Source organism: Pyxicephalus adspersus, chromosome 4, assembly GCF_032062135.1.
Source record: "Pyxicephalus adspersus chromosome 4, UCB_Pads_2.0, whole genome shotgun sequence".
In the NCBI taxonomy this organism is placed as follows: domain Eukaryota; kingdom Metazoa; phylum Chordata; class Amphibia; order Anura; family Pyxicephalidae; genus Pyxicephalus; species Pyxicephalus adspersus.
The window spans coordinates 103,667,635-103,690,940 of NC_092861.1; the positions used below are offsets into that span (position 1 = coordinate 103,667,635).

Here is a 23,306-nt window from a genome sequence, read left to right on the forward strand (position 1 = left end):
CGTTCGTCGGCGTCGTTGGTTACTTTTTTACGAACGATTTTTTGCCCAATCGATCGTTCGTCGTTCGATTGGAACCATAAAAATTGGAAGTGTGTACGCACCTTTATTTTGATAGATTGCAAGTGGTATTAGAAATAAATATCTGTATTTTTTTTACCCTGCCTCTGGCTGCGTATATGTAACACACTGACTATTTATCTATCTATCACTGTATCTATGTATCTATCTATCTTTCTATCTATCTATCTATCTATCTAGCTAGCTAGCTAGCTAGCTAGCTAGCTAACAGTGAAACACTCTACCTATCTGAGAACAGTAGATTTCAGGACTGCACCAATACAGTACAATCCAACAATCTATCTGACTAATAGTGTGAGTGTGACACAGTCTAAGTAAAGCACTTTTTTTTACTTTGACATAGCAAGCCAAGCAGCACAGAAAGGTTGTGATGCTAGCAAATCTCTGTCAGGAGTGGTAAATGCAGGCACGCCCTGGCCTTATATAGGCCAATGGCTGCCTGTGTGGCATGCAGTGACAGACAGCCAATCGGCTGCCTGCCACAACAAACATGGAGGGGAGCATCCCTGCTGTTATTGGAGGCATCATGGGGGAGGTCCCTAGGCATTGCAGGAGGGTCGAATTCCGGGCGTAGAATCCACCAAAATTCGAACGGCCATATTCGGGTCGAACATTAGGACGACCCAAATTCGAACAACACTAGTGAAACTGCCAAAGCATCAGGAAAAGGTTTTACAAAAATTGTTGTGTAGGTGTAAAGTTTTAAAGATCATATAGTTAGATAAAGTGACCCATTTCATAGGTCAGATGATGTACAAAATACATCAGATTAAATACAAAACAAGTATGTATCTTGTATCACTCTGAGTTTAGTAAAAGTAGAAAGATTCAATGGTGTGATTATAAAAGTAAACTATCACAGATTATACAAAGATGGAGTTAATTTATTTATTTTGTACGATATGCATGCCTAAACCAATACATTCTGATGGAATACCTTTAATACTGGCCCTTTGCATTATTAAGATTTATAAAGAAAGAATATTGTGTTTATTATTATAATAAAGAAGTTACAAGAGAATAAAGAATTGTATACTTGGAATTTGGTTAAGATTAGAAAAACAGTCAAATTGTGCAAATTTACCAAAGTATTGCTTTTTTAGCTATAGAAATGTCAGAAAAAGGATAAAAGTATGGGGATTATATATTAATATGTTGTTCAGTGCTTTGGTCTATCCTGCTTTTATATTTTATTATGTTTGCAGATTTGATATGCTCCTTCACTAATAAAGTGAACTTGTCAATGTTGTCATACTTACCTCTTCCTCGCTAAAGCACAGGTGCCTCTCTCCTGCACATGCAGGCAGAACTAACTCTGGACATGCCTGTTCTCTCAAGTTTTATCAGTTTCGCCTATCTCTCCAGCCAATCAGAAAATTGCCTCTTAATCATTCCTGGCAAATTAGCTGGCTTAGACACAGCACTAAGCTTTTGTGCATTGTGTATCCACTAGAGTCCCCTAGCTCTGCTGAGCAGTTTCTGTACACCTGTTGCTTAATTCAGTATTTGTATCTGGTTACTGCTTAGACTCTGCGCCTTTGCCCTACACAGGGCTCACACCAATTCTCTGTAAGCCGTAGCGCCCCCTAGAGGCCATGTTTCCCCAAGCGTGACAAATGTCTATACGCAGATACCCATATTGATTAAATTTGGAAATAATAGTCTGGAAATGTTTAAAATTGAATAGGAATTTTTCTACAAAAAGGAGCTGATTTAACTTTTCTTATTATATAATAACTTTTAATCATGTAAATAATTTTTAAATGTGTTTTATTGCATGATGTACTACAGTTAGTGAAATGTATGCACACCCCATTGTCTCAGAAAAGCCCCCCTTCAAGTACCCTTCAGAATATATCAGGAGTTAGATGTTAATAGGGAAAGATATGATGGATGTTGTGAATGAGACCACTCCTTGACTCCGATAAGGGATTCACATCCTGGAGAAATGGTGCTCTCTACCCAGGAGGTGAATGTAGCACTGTGAATCTGTTACATCATGAATAGGAGGGAAAGATAGTGTGTGACCGTCAACTAGGGTCAAGAGGAGGGAAATGTGAAGAAAATTTAGGGTGGTTTTGTATGCGTATAAAGATTCATGTATTTCCAGGTTTTTGTTCGAATTTTAATGCTTTACCTGCTAAGCATTTCATTGTTGCAACAATAAATCTTCTTAAATAGGATTTACTGTCTGATCTCTGATGGTCTGTTTGGAGACCCCTAAAAGAACTGAACAACAATTAGCTCTCCTATGCAGCAGCTTTAGAGGAACAGCATATTGAGTGGAGACTGAGAGGTGGGCATGTCTGAATCATGTATGCAGATCCACAGTGAGCGGTGGTGCTAAGGACATGTAACTATGCCACTCCTATTGTAGTCCTTTTACTGATATGCCTGTAGTCCTAGCTGGCATCGCCTCCTGCTGTGGACTGCCCATTTTTCATCATCCACCCACTACATATAGATAGACTACCCAAGAAGCAGGGGCCCAGTTACATTGTAGGTCACATTAAAAAAAAGCCATAAGTCCATCAAGTTCAACCACTAGGGAAGAAAACATGTCCTAGATATAGGACCCTATGGACATAGTTGGTCCAGAGGAAAGTACAAATTGCTTCAACAGAGGAAAACAATTCCTTCCTGATTCCATGAGGCAATTGGATGTTCCCTGGATCATCGGTCTCTGTTATCTGTACTTTAAGGCCTTAATACCCAGATATATTCTGTGCTTCTACAAAAAAGCATCCAGCTTTTTCTTAAAGCAATCTATAGTAGTTGCTGAAACTACTCCCTGAAGGAGCATATTTCACATTTTCACAGACCTTAAAGTTAAGAATCCCTTCCTTCCTCAAGAGCCTAAACTTCTTTTCTAACCGATACAAAGAGTCCCATCTTGCTCTTGTAATGATCTCAAAGTGAATAATTGGGAAGAGAGTGCTCTATATGGACCATTTATACATTTAAACAGGATGATCATATTTCCCCTATAAAGTCTCTTCTCAAGAAAGAATAGATTCAGTTCAGCAAATCTCTACACATAGCTCCTCCATATTCCTCAATTCCGTTTATTAGTTTACTTACCCTTCTCTGCAATCTCTTCTTTTATTAGTTTACTTACCCTTCTCTGCAGCTTGGCATTGCATGCGGTTATTAAATCCATGATCTACCAGAACCCCCAGATCCCTTTCCATTTCTAACTCCCCTAAATGCATTCCCCCTAGACAGTATGAAGCATGCATGTTGTTAACCCCCAAGTGAAAAGCTTTACATTTATCTATATAAATGTAATTTGGCACTTGGCTGCCCAATCAAACAGTACATCCAGGACTGCTTGTAGATTATGAACATCCTGTATGGACTTAATTCTATTACATGGTTTGGTTTAATCTGCAAATACAGAAATTTTACTTTTAATCCACAACTCTATATCATTTATAAAGTTGTTAAACCGTAAAGGTCCCAACACTGAACCCTGGGGTACACCACTAATAACCTTAGACCATTTAGAGTATGAAACATTAATCACTAGTCTCTGTAGTTTCCATTGGAACTGTTCCAACCCCTTTTTCTAAGTCAGCGTGTTAGCAATAATCAGTTTAGAATTTGCAGACGTTAGTGGCTTACAAATTAAATAATTTGAATTAATGTATCCACTGTATAATAAATTATAATAATATAAAATTAATAAAACACAAAATCAAATAACAGAAAAATAATGGCTAAAGTGAAAAATGGAGGAAGGACTTAATTAGAATCGGTTAGGCTTAGCTAAGGGTATTACGCATTTACATTTACATGCATACGTTTAGTTAACCATATAAATGTCATGGTTGCTTTAACTGACATAAATCATAGTAGTTTGTTGCAAAATATTTCTAAATTAGCTTCAGAGATACAGAGCAAGTCCCAAGTCACACATCTAACTTGTAAGTGAGGCAATCTTTAACTAAAATTATCTTTGAAATTGGTTAATGTTAATGTCTGACTAAATAAATGTATCCATAACTGTATATGGAGGAAAGTATTGACTTCTTCTTAAAAAAAATTCAAAGGTAAAGGAATGGACAGAACAGGGAATGCTTTAAAATATTCTGACCAATCATATCATATTTTTAGTTAAAACTGTTAAAGGTTAAAATGTAATTGTTTATGTAAAATGTAATTGTATATTGATATCTAATATCCTGTTCAGAGTAAATTAGTCACCTAAGAAATTACGGCATCCTCCAGCTGTGGAGCCTCTGACCCAGCTTCCTTGATGGACAGTGACTTCCCACTTATGATCTCTGTCATCATCCAGTGCATCAGGAGTGAGGTTGCAGATTTCAACTTTATCAAAGTATCTTTTAAAGTCCTCAAACTTCATCCTGAATATAAAATTGAAAAAAAATGAACAAAAGACTTAGATGTGCCCTACAGTCATCTGTAATAAAGCATAATGTCCCTTTTCTATTTTGACACTAGGACAGATCCATGTGGATTACGGGGGACAGAAACAGATACTGGAAAACATAGAAAAACGTAACTTTATTCAATCACCTAATGGATTCACTTCAGATCTGATAAAACAAAAATAAATTTGAAGTTAATCCAAGGTAAAATCTACATACAAATGATTATACCCAAATGACTTTTCTCTTGGTTCCTTGGTTATGAAGCAATAAAACATGTTAAATCTCAAGTGATATATTTAGTATGTACTGTAACTTTGTTATTAAAGTGGGAGGTGATTATAAAAGTAAGAAGGGAATGCATTGGCTGGTTTCTAGGTATATGGTGGCGGTGCTCAAATTAATTGGTGCAACAGCCAATAGCAGTGCACCCACTGTGTACCTATTAGCCAGCTGATATGTACTGTAGTATCCATTCAACATACTCACCTCCAACCTGGCATAAAGAAAAAACAGCAACCCTATGAACATACACACACATTCATTCACAACCTTGTCACTTGCTTCACCTGCAAGGGTAGAGTTTTGTACTAATTTGCACAGTGTTATGAGGCTTCTGACAGATTCAGTCAGTCAGTCAGTTTGCAGTTGCCTGTCAACAATGCTTTCTAACTGCTAATTATGTTTTAGCCATGAATATGTGGTTTGTCATGTCTTGTTAAGGGGAGGGGGTATTTAATTCAGTTTGTTCTTTTTACCCGAGTCATAATGACCTGGCTGGTTTTGGATATTTGCTAGAAATTTGGTATAATGTTCATTTTATCAAAACGTTTCAATAAATTTTAACAGACTAAACTGGATACAGGCTCCTGCTGGCAACAAAACACTGCGAGTTTAACTGCACATGCCCATACTACAATGGTCTTCATTTTGTTTCTCTAAGTGTGATGATTTAAAGTTTCCAACAACAGGCTGCTGGGTGTATAGTGCCCATCTAGGCTGTTGTTTGTTTTGTTGTTTCTTTTTCTGCTGAAAAGTCTGTTGCTACAAACAATTGCCCAGAGGAAGCTCACATTATAAAAATTTAATATATATTTAACTCAATGCAATTTTGTACATATCAAGCCTTATATATTTTAAACCATATTTTATAAGAGTTAGAAATCAGTGTGTTACATTACTGTTACAATATTGACAATATCACCCTTGTCTCTTGTGGTGTTAGTTGTCTGCTTTAAAAATATCATACATTGTGCAGGAGAGAGAACAATTATTATTATAACTTCTATCTTCAAATGTCAATTTATAGAATGGGAAGGCCAAAATTGAAAGTGCACACATATTCTTCCAATTAAATTTTTATCATAGAAAAGGTAAAGACATATGCATGTATTGTTGCGGGTATTAATTTAAATTTCTCCTTTAATTTCAAGTATGTATAGTGAATGCTATGTATTACAAATTAGACTGACATGAACTGTGTAGTTGTAAATAAAAGTGCCCTAATTTTTCAATATAGCCATAAACCATGGAACAGCGTCCTCTTTGTCCAAATTGCATTTATGGTGTAAAACTATTATGTAGGGTCTGGAGACTGCATAATTTCCAATTAGGTTAATTGAATGGATACTTAATTTATGTAGTATACCTAAGTACCTTTTCTGCAGGGGTGAGGTCCCAAATGAAAGTGTGTAAAATACTTGATTTGATGAAGTATTGTAGTATTTTGTTTGACAGTTGCACATAATATAACAGTTTGGTGATACATTCTGCAGAGTGATCTGCATCATCTGAGCACTCTGCATAAAATATTATTAATTTATTATTAATAAATTAATATATATTAATATATATTATTAATATATATTATTTTCATTTTGGCAATGTAAAGGACCTGCTGAAAATCGGATGTGCGTACCTTTATAATGGTCACATCTGTAGCTGTATGGCAATGTTTAAAATCAGGTATACACCAATGTGTATATATGCTAATTGGGTCAAGATAAATTGTAAAGTTCTTGTAATCAAACGTGGGATTATTATTATTATTATATAATTTTTCAATATATATATTTTTAGACTTATTACAAATAATTTCCTTTTCTTTAAAGTAGGAGAAAAAAAACTATCATGGCCATAGAAGGGGAGCTCTAGCTTGTATACTTTTTATGAAGAATTTTCTTCCCTATATTTACTAAAGAATGAGCATACAGAAGGAATCATTTTCTCTCTGCTCTCTTTATGAAACCCAGTAAACCTGAATTATTGCTGAGCAGCTAATCTTCAAGATCAAAAAGTTTACATTCTGTATGTACAGACAACGTACAGACAACATAATTTGATGCTCTGTATGTCCTGTTTAAACACAAGCTAATAACTTTAAGACTTGTCAACAGGCTCTGGCAATGTGTTGATGGCATAATTTTAAAATTATTCAGAATTTATTGACTGATGTACTCTGCACTGACCCGCATTTGATTTGCTTCAAAGTAGTTTAAAACACCCAAAGACTTCCATAGGAACTTTCTTAAAGCAAACAAAAGCCCATCAACACAGGCCCTTAAACTGATTTGAGTAAGGCGGTTAGAAATCCACTATTAGATTTAGTTTTCAGACCTGTGTGAAAAACTGCTATGATGTTTGATTCAAAGCTATAAAGAGTAAATAAAATGAATTTATTCATCTAGCATGGCTTCTACCTCTGCTTCATCCACAGCAGGGAAGTCACAGCAATCTTGGCTAGGGTCGCTGGTAATTTTAACAACTATCTAACCTACTATGTAACTATGTAAATCACTTGGTCAATTAGACTGCCCAATTTTTAGCATTTTCTATTTTAGGTGTATCAGGCAGGGCCTCACACTGGATATCACACTAGAGCTGTAACTGAGCTTTTACAGATATGCTTGTATGTCAGAAATTGGTGGCTCTTCTACTTTTAAAGCACATTTTTAAATCTTTAATGGTATACTAGGTCAACATCTGGTAAAGCCTGCCACTGATGATGTCACTCCTGTGCTTGCACAGTTTCCCCAGCATCTACATCTGTTTGCTGTGTTGCCCCAAATAGAGCATGTCTGCCCCAAATAGAGCATACATCATGGCTGTACACTGTATGGCTCATGCACCCTAAAGTATGGAGAAAAACACAAAGCTAATAGGAAAGCGAAAACATTGTGTTTGTTTGTTTTTTCCTCCTGCCAAAACCTTTTTTGTTTGAGTTTAGTGCTGTTTTAAACTGTTTATAAAGTGCTTGTTTCATTTCTGTCACATATAATCATTAGAAAAAGAAAAGAAAGTACACTGTCTTTCAGTATTAAGGTTTTAACAATGCAGAACAGACTCAACCATCTTCTTTATCATCAATAATTATTTTCAAAAATCATATGTGAAAAGTACATACCATGATTCAATAGTATGTAGAACCACCTTTAGCAGCAATACCTTTAAAGTAATCTTTATCAGTCTCCTTGTTGGGAAGAAATTTTTACTCACTGTTCTTTACAGCTTCAGCTCTTTGAGTTTTGTGGTCATTTATGGACAGCTCTCCTAATTTCCTGCCACAGTATTTCGATTGGGTTTAGGTTTTAACTTTGACAGGACCATTGCAACACATTCATTATTTTCTTTTTCAGCAATTTTTGTGTAGATTTGCTAAGATGCCTAGGATCATTATCTTGTCACATGACCCAGCTTTGGTAGACAGAGGAGTTCTTGGCCAACTCAATAATTGCAAGGTGCCCACATCCTGTGGCTGCAAAACAAGCCCAAATCATAACACCTCCAGGACCAATGCTTGACACTTGGTACAATGTATATGTGCTGATATGCTGTGTTTAGTTTTCCCCAACTACAGTGCTGTACATTATTGCCAAACATCTCCATTTTGGCCTCATCTGTCCAAACAACCTTGGTTTGGTCAGATAATACTTTGCAAACTTAAATAATGCCTTGTTCTTTTTTTTAAATATAATTTTTAATAATTTTTTTTTAATATATAGAAAACACAATACAACAAAACATACAACACATGCAATGCATACAACACTCTGCAATGTAGTATGGCTTTCAAGTCCAATGGTGACACCATATTCATTTCTAAATCAACATTGGAATATCTAGATGCATCCGTTAACCAATTTATTACATGGCGTGTGAGACACGCTAATCTGAAAAATCCTATGTCTGGGAAATTAACCCCACCCTTTTCCTTTGGTAATCTCAATTTGGCTAACGATATTCTAGCTCTCTTACCTTGCCAAAGAAACCTACTAAATGTCCTGTCCAGCGTTTGTATATCTTTATTTCTTAGTAACAGAGGTATTGTTTGCATAGGAAAGAGCAATTTTGCAAAAGAGACCATTTTTTTAACTGGCATATGCCAAACAGTGGTAGCCTGTCCCACAGATCTAATTCTTTAGGAATTTTCTATGTTAGAGAAGGGTAATTTAGATGGTATATAGAAGATGGACGTTTTCCAATTTTGATACCAAAATTTGTTATATTTGATTTTGCTATTGCAAAGGGAATATGTGTATTCCAGGTTATTTTGGAATTATATGTTAACGATAGTATTTCACTTTTTTCAAAGTTAATCTTCAGACCTGAGATTTTACTGAATGTCTAAAACAATTCTTGGACATAGATTATATCAGTGACTGGTTTGGCTGTAAATAACAAGATATCGTCCGCAAAACATGTATCTTTTGTTTCTTGTGTCCCTATCTTTACTCCATGAAATTTAGGTGTCATCTCAATCGTACGTGCTAAGGGTTCTAAGGCTAAATTAAAAAACAAAGGTGACAATGGACAACCCTGACGTGTTTCTTTTTGAATATCGAAAGTATCTGTTATAAATCCTGGTGTATGTATTCATGCTTTAGGTGAGGAATACATATTTTGTATCAATTGCAAATATGCACCATTAAAACCATTTTTTTGCAGAACTTTAAACAACCATTGTATACTAACGTTATCGAATGCTTTTTCGGCATCAATTCCCAAAGTTGCTATATCAATATCTGGCCGTATTTTGGCAGCTTCTAGAACCTACTTTCTGGATATTTGTCACTGCAGCACGTCCCCGCACAAATCCCACTTGGGAAGAGGATATCAACTGTGGTATTATAGTGGCCAGCCTTTCAGCCATGATTTTTATGTTTTCGCATTCCACATTTATCAATGAAATCGACCTATATGATTCAATGAGCATAAAATTTCTATCCTTTTTTGGCAGAATTTTAATATTGGCTTCTTTACCCTTGTGGAAATAATTGCCCGATATCCACATAATATTATAAAGCTCCTAGAGAACTGAGGACCAGTCATCCTTCAGCATTTTATAGAATTCTGCTGTCTATCCGTCTGGGCCTGGTGACTTCCCATTTGCTTAACCAGATATTGTTGATCGTATTTCCATTAACGTGATCGGTGTATTTACCATTTCGCTCTGAGTTTTCCGATAATTAAGGTAAATTCAATTTCTTCAAAAAACCCTCTGCCAATTTTTCATCTATGGGTGTTTCTTTATACAACTGTTGATAAAATGTGGCAAAGGAGGAGTTTATCTCCTCTGGATGAGAAGCCACTCTGCCCTCCATCGTGTACAAAGCAGCTATTTGTATAAAAGCACCCTTTTGTTTAAAAGGGGGACGAATTAAACTCGCCAGCATTTTACCTGATTTTTTACCAAATCTATAGAATTTTACACCTACCATCTTTTTTTAAACTGTTCATATCTTTCTCTCCAATTATCATACTCACTTTTCGTTTCATGCCATTTCTGGTGATTTTGTACTGTGGGATTAAGAGTTATTTTTTCTGAATTTTTTGTAAGTTTTCTAAAATATAAATTATTTATCATTTGTCAAGTTCTTCTGCCTTGCCATATATGCCATAAACCTTCCTCTTATATATACCTTTTTTGCTTCCCAATATAAAACCAGCTCAGATACATGTCCCGCATTATTTATCTTAAAATCATTCTACGAATTTTGTATTTCTGCCTGGAACTCCGGTTCCTTAAATAAATAAATAAGAGGGAAATCGTCATAAGTAGGCATCACCCTTAGGTGTTATATCCAATGACATCTATCAAAATTGGGGCATGGTCTAAAATGACCATTGTACCAATTTCAGGGCGTTCAATCAAGGAGTATAATGGTGTGGAGCAAAAAAAAAATAATCTGATCGTGAATGAGAGGCATGAACATGTGAATAAAATGTATATTGCTCTTCAATCAGGTATCTCTCCCTCTATACATCATGTGAGCTCATGGCTTGTACAAAATCTGTTAAGTGCGTTGTTTCATTACCATCTGATAAAGTTTGTCTCTGCGACTTATCTACTCAGGTTTTTAGTGTTTTATCTTCTCTAAGATTTATGACCATATTAAAATCACCTCCAAGTAATTTATATGGATTTTGATCCTGTAATACCCATGAGGATATCATCTGAAAGAACTGCAGGGTTGGAGCATTAGGGGCTTAAACATTAAAGATAGAATATTTTCTTATCTGCAAATTCCAATACCAGCCTTTCTGTTTTACCTTCTTGATCTGAGGAACATGATAACCTTGTACAATTAAGGTGCTTATTTAGGAGTATCAATACTCCTGCTTTTCTTCCAGTAGTTGGTGACCCATACAGCTCTCCCACCCATAATTTTCTCATTCTGTGAAAATCTGTGGTGTCTAAGTGTGTCTCTTGTAATATTGCTACATCAGCATGTAATTTTTTTAGGTGTCCTAATATATCTTTCTTTTATGTGGGGATCTCAGCCCCTTAACATTCCATGAGATTATTTTCATAAAATGAGTATATCCCAATGCACATTCTATCCTCTTTATTATATTCCCTCATATTTCGTATGTATATCTGTTTACTTATCTTATTCTCAGGTAACTGATACAAACAATTCATATAGTATCTAAATAGAGACATTCATCTTTGATGTATTTTAAAAACTTTCCTAGGCAGTGGTATGAAACCTCGAAAAAAACACATAAAGCATAACCCAAATGATACTTTTAACATAACACGCAAACATATACACAATCTATCTAATGGACTTCCTTTTTCCCTTATAGCATTATCCACCAATAAGGTCATCATCATTTGCATACTAAAGGCTCTTACCCCCAAAAAGCCCTTTATCAACTCTGCGTAAACATATTAGAACACTCGCTATAACACTAATAAAAAAAAAAAAACATTTGCAGCAGAATAGCCTCAATTTACAAAATATAATATCAAAAAGCTATCTATCTTCATTTACTTAAATTAACTAGATATATTATCTATAGGTTTATGTTAGTATTAACTTATCTAATACATTAATTTTACCATTTGATATCAATGCTTCAATAATATAGCATAAAATTTGCACAGTTTTCCTCAAACAACGTAATCTTTTATATTTTGAGGATTTTTTTTCTGAATTATGTCCTGTTTGTTTGCGGGAGGTACCGTAGTTCTATCCATAGATCTTTGTTGTTTGGCCTCCACTCCTGTGGATTTTTTTAGAAGTTTGCAAAAGGAGTGTATCCTCCTGTGAGTCAACATGTGCTGTTTCCAGATTTGGCTGCTTTAATATACTCAGTTGCTTCTTCAATTGAACTTAAAGCATGATTCTGACCTTGTTGATCTTTAATGTGCGAAGTGGCCAGATATGCTAATGTGAATGGGATCCCATGCTGATAAAGGTCCGAACAAATTGTACTAAAACTTTTACGTTTGCGTGATACTTCTGCTGAATAATCTGCAAAAATTACCAAGGAATGTCAATCTATAGTTAAAGTTCGTTTGGCTCCATATGTTTGGATGATCAAGGTGCGTTCTGTATATAGCAGATATTTTGCTATTACAGGTTTCCCCTTTTTGATTTCATTCTTAAAGGGGCACAGACGATCTGCCCATTCTACTTTGCATACATGTGGGATGCCTATTAGATCAGGGATAACATTTGCACAGATTTCTTGTAGTTGGCTAGGTTAACCACTTTCTGGTAGACCTATAATTCTTAGAATATTCCATCTAGCTTTATTGTCCATATCATCTAGTTTAAGCAACATATTAGCTTGCTTCCATTCTATTGCTGCCAACTTAGCATTCACCGCAATAAATGATCGTCTAATGCTGATATACGCGATTCTGCTGAAGTGATTCATATAGATTGAGCTTCTACATCTTGCCTCAAAGATTTTTTTCCTTTTCCAATAGCTCTATCTATCGTAGGGGTTAAACTGGCTGATACTGCATCAGCTATTTTAGAGCAGTCAGGCATATTAATATTAATATCCTCATCTGTAGTGTTAGGGATTGACTGCTTATCAGCCTAGGCGCTTTCTCAGTCGACATTTTGGCTCCACTCACCTCCAGGCGTCTTGCTTACCGGAGTGAGCCGCCGCTCTTTTGGATGCTGACTTCCCCAGATATTTGTCCATCCGCGTGCGCAGTGTCACCGGCAGGGTATAATGTTATTCCCTGGTGTGTGCGAGTGCTCTGCTGAATTTTAGGATGATTTTCATAGGGGTATGCAGTAGCCTCTGTGTCCTGCTGTTTCACATGAGGCACCCAGAACCGGAAGTCCTATTCATAATGCCATGTTCTTTAAAAAGAGAAGATCATTTTTCTTGACAACTCTTACAAACAAGGCAAATCTGTTCAAATTTTTTTTTCCATGAACTAACATTTTACATGCTAACTAAAACATGTAAAGCTTAAAATGTAGCTCGTAGGTTTTACACAACTTCTGTGAGCATTGTACAGTATGACCTTGTGGTGAGTTTTTTGGGATATTGACTCATAGAAATATTGTCTAAATAACTATATTAATAATTTTCACTTGTGAAAATTCTTTCTGACTGAATGTCAGATTGTTTGGAAATGGCTTTATACCCTTCCCGGAATTATGGACCGCATCAATTCTTCTGTAAAATCTTTTCTTTAAGTAATACAAAACTGATAAGAGAGACGAAAAGCCAAGAAAAGAAGGTTTACCAAACACAAGGTTTGTTGAAGTATACTAGTATTAAATTAATCGGTGACCATCATATAACAATATGGGAAATCCTCTTGGCTCGGGTAGGTAAATATCAGTTAATTTAGTAAATAAGTAGGGGATTGGGTGAGATTAAGAACATACAAAGTATATATACAGAGTATCAAAACTAATCTAATCAAAACTAATGTAATATTTTTAATATTTTCTTTTTACTATGTCTTTACGAAAGAGTATAACCAGGAATATTGACAGCCCAGTCATGTGAAGGCAAGAACTTCAGAACCATGCAGGGGTAAAATGCTCATGATGACTTAAATTAGCTCAGAGCTTATGGGGATAAGTTGGCGAGCTGCCGCTAATAAGTGAAATTTTTGAGAAGCGGGGTGGCCTTGAATATTTGACAGCAACCCCATCTCTGGGGTTAGGGGTGTATTTAATGGTGTACAGTTGAGAAAATTGAGAAGTTATCCTTCCAGAATGGATGCAGAAGTGGATAGGACCACCAGATATGTAGGTACGAACCTTCCCCTATGCCGCATCTCCAGCAAATATTAGGAAACATGTGGTGCAGGCATTGTTTGCCAGATATAGTATTAGTGAACAGGTTCTTTAAACCATTGCTGCATTTACTAGAACTGTTTGCCAAATACTTTTGTTTTTCAGTACAATTAGTACTGAGCAATCCAGTGTTTGTGTGTAACATGGGAAACTCCTTATACTTATCCCTAATGCTCCTCCCAACTATCCCCAATCCACCCTTCACTGGTGACTGACCCGTCTGTTCTTTCTGCCAGCACATTTAGCCGTCCCACCCCCCTCTGTCCTAGTTTAACTATCCCTCTACCATTCCCATAAATCTTTCCCTTAGCAAAGCAGACCCTCATCTATTTAGGTGCAAACCCTCCATGGCAAATAGGTTGTACCCCATTGAAAAGTTAGCCCAGTGCTCTAAGACCCCAAGCCATTCCCTTTTACAGCAGGACATAAGCCATGCATTTTGCTGTCTAAGCTTCTGCTGCCTTTCCTGTGTTGTGCATGGCAAAGGCAAAATTCCAGAGAATATAACCTTGGAGGTCCTTCAACAAACTAGTTCTTTAAACTGATTTTTCCTTCCATATATGGGGTCATTGGTTCCTATATGGTCCAAGACAGCTCGGTCACGCCCAGCCCCTCCCATTCATCAGGAGGAGACAGCAAACCATTCAGTTGAAGGGATATGGACGAAAAACTATTCTATCAGTCTTCCTGATCATAGAAGTCCCTATGGCAACCAATTGTCTATGCCTTTATGCTTTGCATACCCCCCTACTAGATGGCCTGCTCTCCTGGCTGTTGTAACATGTAACATCTAGGGTTGCCACCACTGGGTCTGCTAAGCTCAGCTCAGTTTCAAACTCAGGGTCAATATTTAGGCATCATTCACTTTCAATGAATTATTACTGAGAGTAACACCGGGGATTTGTCTGAGAATACCATTATTAGTATTTCTGAATGATCCACATTTTCAAGGAGCTAATCAGAACAAGTCAAGTAGTCAATTTGGAACTTCAAGGCATGAACATGAAAACAGAGTATTGTATGAGGTCAGAAACTTCTGACCCCATACATTATTAAGAATCACAATATGAACAAATTCATATAATGGTGTAGAACTCAACCATGTATCAGAATTAAAGTCACCACCCACAATTATGTGGGGTTTTGGGTCTCGTGCAACACTTCTCAGAAGACTTCCAAACTGGGTGAATTTCGAACATAAATATAAAAGAAGATAAAATGGATCTTAGCTATTCAGCCTTCCTGATCAGTAAAGGAGATTTGTCAAAGAGTTTAAAACTTTTACCACCAATAACCTTTGCATACCGTCACAGTCTACACTATCCAAATGGGTTTCCTGTAGGAACACTATGTCTGCTACTAGAGAAATTCATTATATTGTCCATCTAACCAGCTACTGGTTCTATACCTTGTCCACAGACACCTGACAACATACTTGGCCTGAGTCAGATTATCTTCCACTGTGGCAATTTATTATCAGCACTATTCAGCCTAAAGGCTTGTGGCAAAAAGATTGAATGCTCTTTCCAATACCCATGGTTGTGTCAATAGCTTTCCGTAAGGTGGGCTTCAAAAGCACCGTCAAAACATTGGCAATCAAAGCATGATTGGTTGTTTGACGTAGAGAGTCAATGTCTTGCCATGCAGGGGAACTGATGTTCTGTGTAGGCTTTTTCCCTATGCCTTCTTGGTGTGGGAAACAGGTAAATGCACCAATAATTTGTAATTTGGGCTTCATATTGGTACATTGGCAGTGGGGTATGCAGGGTTGAAGTGTATGAAGTTACAGTTAACAAGAGAATTTTTAGGATATAATAGAAATAGTGTAGGTAAATATTTATATGAGTGAAAATTAGCAATGTAAAATGACATTACAAAAATAATATATTTGAGAAGGTATATGCATTGTGTAAGGTGGTCATTTAATATGAATTTAGGGATACAATGATAAAAAAATATTGGTATTGAAAACTTATTGTTTTAGGAAAACCTTGTAAGGATATAGAAGAATTTTTGCTAAAAATGTTGGCATCATCTGGTACCATCAAAATATCCTAAGGATGGATAGTAATAAGGGATCATTGGAACCAGGCTTAAGGGAAAATATAGGTACTAGGTAGGGATGAGTAAGAATGCTCCTGGCATTCTCACGAAAATTTCCTTGAACTTCAGAAACCATCGGAAGATCTAGAAAATTTTAACAGGAGGATTCACAGGGAATATCAGTGTGATAGAGGCAGGTAAATACATAGTTTTTTAAAACACAGTTTACATAAATTGAATACTTTTGCTTAATAGATAATTATCAAATATGGGATAATTTCACTTGGAAAAATGTTTCACAGAGTCTTCTCTGCTTTATCAGACCAAAAACTATGTTAGATAAGTGAAGTACATAGGGTTTTTCTAAATATATAGGAATATATTAGATATAAGTTCTTTATGATTACAATTTTGTGAGACTGTGAGATGTGAATATGATTGGTACCGCCTTAAAAGAAGCGTCAGATTTTCCTGAAGGAGATATGATGGTATTGTTCTTTTGTGGTGAAACACCAAACCATATAACCAGCACCAAACTATATAACAATATTAATACTATATATACGTATATAATACTTATATAAAGAGAGATCTTGTTCAGTGTTGTTTATCACTATTCAAGAAGCAAAAGGGTAAAAATCCTCAGAAAAAAAAAACACAAGATATATCCAATGTAGTGGTCAAAGCAGATATTTTTGACCACTGATTTTGACGACTACATTAGATACATCTTGTGGTCCATAAATTTTTTCCACCAGGCTAATAAGCATATCCCAAATGGACATAATAAAAAAAAAATCCGGTACAATTCCTTTCTGATTCCATGACACAATCGGTTGTTCCCTGGATCAACAGTACCAACAGTTATATTTTGTGCTTTTAGAAAAGCATCTAGCTTTTTCTTAAAGCAATCTATATTAGTTGCTGAAACTACCTCCTGATGGAGCCTATTTTCAGCCCACATTTTCACAGACCTTAAAGTGAAAAATCCCCTCCTTATCCGGAGCTTAAACTTCTTTTCCTCCAGACGTAAAGAGTGACTTGTCCTTTGTGATGAACCTAATATGAATAATTGGGAATTGAGTTCTATATGTGGACCATTTATATAGTTATACAGAGTGATCATAACCCCCCTTAAATGTCTCTTCTCAAAGGAGAATAGATTCAGTTCAGCTAATCTCTCCGCAAAGCTGAGTTCTTCCAATCCTTTAATTAGTATAGTTGCCCTTCTCTTTTCACAATTTCACCAATACGACAATTTTCCTATTTTGTGAAATGGTGCCCAAAACTAGACTGCATATTCCAGATGTGGTCTGACCGATGCTTTGTACAGGGGCAGGATTATGTATCCATCTCTGTAGTCTATTCCTCTTTTAATACAAGAAACTACTTTGCTAGCTTAGATATTGCAGCTTGGCATTGCAAGTCTATGATCTACCAGAACCCCCCAAATCCTGTTCTATTTCTGACTCCAATGTAAACAGAAGTAAATACAAGACAGAGGGATATTTATAGGCAATGGTATTGTATTAATGATACAGTGCTTCTCAGAAAAACAATACAGATACTTAAAATCCTTACAGTTGTAAGTGATCTGTTAGAGGGCCATCAGAGATGGCACTGTACAATAAAACAACTACTCAAGAGTTTCAAAAGTGTTCCAGAAGTCCAGACTGTGACTGGAGATCCATACTAGGCAAACATACACGGAAGTACCGACGCATTTCGCCCGCTAGGGGCATCCTCAGGGGTAGTACAACGTTTGAAGGAACATTATGGTGTACTGAAAACAATATAATTGTTGAGAGCACAGTTGGTAAAAAAAATACATAAAAATTTAAATTCAATAACTTGATGTATATGATGTCATATAATTAATTTAATTGAAGTGTAACCAACCGCAAAAAGAAGAATATTGAGGCAGTCTTAAGATACTACTATACATAGGCAAATATTTTAACATCAACCAATATGTACAGAGAATATAAGAACGTTTTGAAAAATACATATAGGTAATAGTAACTACCTGTACATAGGTACTGAGATGGGAGTATGGTATATAAAGAGTACCATTATAGATCAAGAAAAATAGAGAAAAGGAAGAAGGAAATGAAATTAGAAATAATTGAATCACATGCCCCACTTTTTAAAGGTTGGTTATTTGGGATATGAACCCCACCAAACAACGTGTAGAGATAGGTGTATCAATAATAGTGGTGGTTGCCTATATGTGTAATATAAAAAATAATCAAAAGAAAAGAGTATTTATGCTGGTCTCTGGGAGCAGAGTACATAATAGTGCTAATAATGGAAAAAGTATACAGGTAGTCCCTGGGTTAATATCGTGATGAATATCGTGATGAATACATGAATATCGTGATGAACTAGGTGACAACAATTATGAAGAGTCTGAAATTGAGGAGGACGTTCGTAAGCGATTTGATCAGCATGGGTTCGGTAATTTGGCACGGGATGTGGGACTATTGAAGAAAGGCTTCAGAAGTCCTCGCATCAAGACTGCGTGGGAAAAACTTACCTGAAAAAGAACAAAGGTATCATACTTTTGAACCAGAGAAATTGCATTTCTGCAGTACTTTAGAACTGACAGAGGCTTTGTGTATTGCCATAACATACCTGGTTTAATGGAGGAATTGGGCATTCCAATCTATAACTCAACTGAAGGGGGACTATTCATTGATAGCTCAAAGCGGAGCTTAAAGTGTGTCCTCCTTCACAATGGCAATATATTTGGGTCAGTAATAATTGGCCATTCAGTTTCTCTTTGTGAATATGCAGACCAAAAGAGAGTCATTGAATTGTTACAACGCGGATACACCAAGTATCCCTGTTATCTGTGCATGTGGGACAGCAGAGCTCGTCCCACATGCACAGGCCCACATGAGAGAGGCATTGGGTGGAAAGGTATTGGCCTCCAAGATCTGCCCTAAAACCAGGTGATCCAAACTTTCTACATTACATACACTTGTTGATAGAAAGAATATTATATTCCTTCTATTCCTTCCTATAGTCTCTTCACATGAAACTGGGTCTGATGAAGCACTTCGTTACAGCTTTTCCAATTGAAGGTAACTGTTTCAAGTACCTCATTTTGGCATTTCCCAGCCTGTCATTTGAAAAAATAAAGGCTGGTGTGTTGATGGTCCACAGATTCAGCAGCTCATCAAAGATGAACATTTCATCAGGACAATGTCAGAAGTCGAAAAGAATGCTTGGTTATCATTCAGAGCCATTGTCAAGGACTTTCTTGGAAACACACGCGCAAATAATTACACAGAAATTGTCCAGAAACTCTTTGAGAGCTACAAAATGCTTGGTTGCAATATGAGCATCAAGGTGCATTTTCTGCATAGCCATCTTCTAACTTCCTGGAAAACCTTGGTGCAGTCAATGATAGTGTTGGTCGAATAGCTCACTATTCGATTCGACCGCTATTGGGTCGAATAATGCATAATTATTTGGGTGAACGAACGTCGAATTCAAACTCAATTAAAGTCAATGGGGGAAAAATTTGGGTTGTTTTTAGGGACTGTGTAGAGCTTCTACAGCCTATAAACACATTTAAAAAGACATGTCAAGGCTTCCCTAGCTCTGCACAACACTGTACAAGTAAAAAAAAATAAAGTGTTTTTTCTGCTGCTGGCAAGGACATTTTATGGGGGGGTCAAGGGAACATGCTGGATTTTATATGGGTCTCCTAGTAGAGGCAGAGAGGGCCACGAAGGGGTTCCTCTGGTCAAAAAATTAGCCACCAGGTTTCACCGCTCCGTTACAAGCCATACACAGGCTTCTGAGTACAGGCAGAGGTCCCTGAGGGGGGTCTTTCAGTCAAAAAATTACCCAGCTACACAGCTCTGTTATAAGTTATATGTGACAGGTGGAGCGGGGACCGCATTGGCATCTGGCATCTAGAGCTGGGTGTAGTGCATCATCAATGCCACCTAGATGGCTGTAATGCCATATTTAGGAATGGAGTACTGACCAGTGGCAACAGCAGGAGGAGGAGGCGGTGGGCCCTGAGATGGATCGTGGACAGCATTGGTAACTGGTATCCAGGGTACTGGGCAGGCGGCATCAGTAACAGCATGAGGAGGGGCCCTGAGAAGGAGCAATGTCGGAATTAGAGGTTGAGGCCATCACCTATATGGACAGTGTCGAAGCTGTAGCTATTGGATGCATGAATGGATGAACGAGATTCCAATCTGTCGCTATCTACTATCTAGCGAAACCACATGAAAGGGAACAGGCTTGGGGGAATCAGCGGGGAAAGAGCACCCTGTTGAGCTTGAGTCTAGTCTGGCATCTAGAGCTGGGTACTGGGCAGTGGGCAGGCGGCAGCAGTAGCAGCATGAGGAGAAAGCGGCAGGCCCTGAGACAGAGTGTGGACAGCATTGGTAACTGCCATCTAGAGCTGGCCATCCCCCTTATTGACAGTGTAGAAGGTGTAGCTATTGGGATGAATGTGATTCCCACTGTCCCTACAGTGGCGGTGGGCCCGGGGACGTAGTGTGGATGGCTGTGTTACTCCTGCTCTTACTGCTGCCACCTGGTTAACTGGTATCTGGAGATGGGTACTGGGAGGAGGGGGCGGTAGGCCCTGAGACGGAGCAAGGACGGCATTAGTGGTTGAGGCAATCACCTATATGGACAGTGTAGAAGCTGTAGCTCCTGGAGACATTGCTGTGTAGGGGACTGCCTTTTCCTATCTGCTAGCTGTAACTTTTTAAAATGCGGCATGGACAGCGTTGTTAACTGGCACCTTGGGCAGGTGGCAGCATCAGTTACAGCAGGAGGAGGAGGCGGTGGGCTCTGAGACGGAGTGTGGATAGCATTAGTATCTGGCATCTACAGTTGGGTACTGGGCAGGTGGCAGCATCAGTTAGAGCAGGAGGAGGAGGCGGTGCGCTCTGAGACAGAGCATGGACGGCATTAGTATCTGGCATCTAGAGTTTGGTACTGGGCAGGCGGCAGCATCATTTACAATAGGAGGAGGAGGTGGTGGGCTCTGAGACAGAGTGTGGACGGCATTAATATCTGGCATCTACAGTCGGGTACTGGGCAGGTGGCAGCATCAGTTACAGCAGGAGGAGAAGGAGGCAGTGGGCTCTGAGGCAGAGTGTGGACGACATTAGTATCTGGCATCTAGAGTTTGTTAGTGGGCAGGCAGCAGCATCATTTACAGCAGGAGGAGGAGACGGTGGGCTCTAAAACGGAGTGTGGACGGCATTAGTATCTGGCATCTAGAGTTTGGTACTGGGCAGGTGACAGCATCATTTACAGCAGGAGGAGGAGGAGGAGGTGGTGGGCTCTGAGACTAAGTGTGGACGGCATTAGTATCTTGCATCTAGAGTTGGGTACTGGGAAGGCGGCAGCAGTAACAGCAGGAATAGGAGGCGGTGGGCCCTGTGACGGAGTGTGGAGTGCATTGGAGGTTGAGGCCATCACCTCTATGGACAGTATAGAAGCTTTAGCTAATTGAGACATGAATGGATTAACGAAAATCACACTTTCTAAAGCCACTATCTAGTGAAACCACATAAAAGGGAACGGGCTTGGTAGAATCCGCAGGGAAATACATACATTTTTTAACATTTGTGGATATCTAGCAAGTGCTATCACAGTTGAATATCTGTATTTGTTTCACATAAATACATACATTTTTATGGCTTTTAGGATAGATACCAAAGGCTTTTATAATAAAATATCTGTATACCTCTTGTAATATATCATATATATCTTGTAATATATCATATATTGTAATATATCACAAAAGCCAGAAAAATTTCTATATTTATCCATAAAAAATACAGATTTTTCATTCTGATAGCACTTAGTATCTATCCAAAAACCCATAACATTTTATATACAGATATTTAATTTTAACCCCACTTGCTATCTATCTAAATAGCCATAAAAATCTGTATTTCTCTCTAAAAAATACTGATATTAAATTATGAATCATAAGAATTATCATTTGGAGAGAAATACATACATTTTTATGGCTTTTTTGATAGATAGCAAGTTGTAGCCCGAATTAAATACCTGTATTTTTTTTTTTACAGAAATACCGAAAATTTGCTGTTTATTTTGAGAGATTGCAAGTGGTTTCAGAATTAAACACCTGTATTTTTTTTACATAAATACAGAAATTTTTATGGATTTTTTTTATAGATAGCAAAAGTTGTATCAGAATGAAATATCTGTATTTTTTGTCCCTGGAGGAAGAGGTTGAGGCACAAGGGTCAAAGGAGGAGGTGGAAGTGGAGGTTGAGGAGGAAATTGCATGGCGATGTGCTCTGGGTGGAGGTAGGTATGCAGGCCTTGCTGCAGCTGCATCTTCCCCTGCTGCCACTAAAGTTATCCAGTGAGCTGTAAAGGAAATATATCTTCCCACTCCATGCTTGCTCGGCCAACTGTCAGTTGTCAGGTGCACCTTGCCAGAAACTGAGTGCTGCAGGGCCATGGACACACTGCTCTGCACGTGTTGATGCAAAGCAGGAACACATTTTTCTGCATAATACTGTCACTTAGGCATAACGTACTGTGGGTTCGCGCAGAGGAATGTGTAACGGAACACATTGGAGTCCACCAGCCGGTAAGGGAGGAGCTCTAACGCAATCAGCTGTGCAATTGCCGCATTGATTAGCTTTGTTTTGGGGTTATTTGGGCCATATTTCCTCTTGCGCTCCAGCATCTGGGGGATGTAAGGTTGGATGCTGCTAATGCTAACCACAGAAAGATTGGACGATGGGGTAGAAGTTGTGGGGGTTAGCAATGATGCCTGGTCTTGACTGCTAGCAATGCGACAAACAGCAGCCGATCTGCGTTGGAGCTCCTGCCCACCGCTGATGGAGCCTGAAAAAGGTTACATGCCACACTCAAATTGCTCTCTCACTCAATGGCAGAAGGAGGAAAGGCAGCGGAGGAAGATCTAGCAGTTTGAGCTTGCTTCTTGGGCAGAGGTGGTCACACAGAGCTCTGTCTTTGACCAGGTGTTTCCGCCAGGTTACCGGGTGGTGGCCTTTTAAATGAGTGCTCATCCAACTTCTTCCAAGTTTGTTTGGGTTTTTGCCTCGTTTCAAGTGTTGAGCACACAGTTTGCAGGTGACCATAGTTTTGTCATCACCATGGATTTTAAAAAATGCCCACACTGGCAAACATCTAACTGGGCCTAGAGGTGCTCTGGAGCTGGTGCTCGTGGTGGCGGTCCACT

The 23,306-nt window shown here is 37.9% G+C and overlaps 1 protein-coding gene across 1 annotated transcript in view; it reads right to left on the bottom strand.

Moving 5' to 3' along the window:
* CAPN9 (calpain 9) overlaps positions 1-23,306 on the bottom strand; it is a 193,442-nt gene that overhangs the window by 93,802 nt on the left and 76,334 nt on the right. The window contains exon 11 of the mRNA XM_072410240.1: positions 4,285-4,445. Coding sequence (XP_072266341.1) covers positions 4,285-4,445 — 161 coding nt within the window. The remainder of the gene's footprint in view (positions 1-4,284; positions 4,446-23,306) is intronic.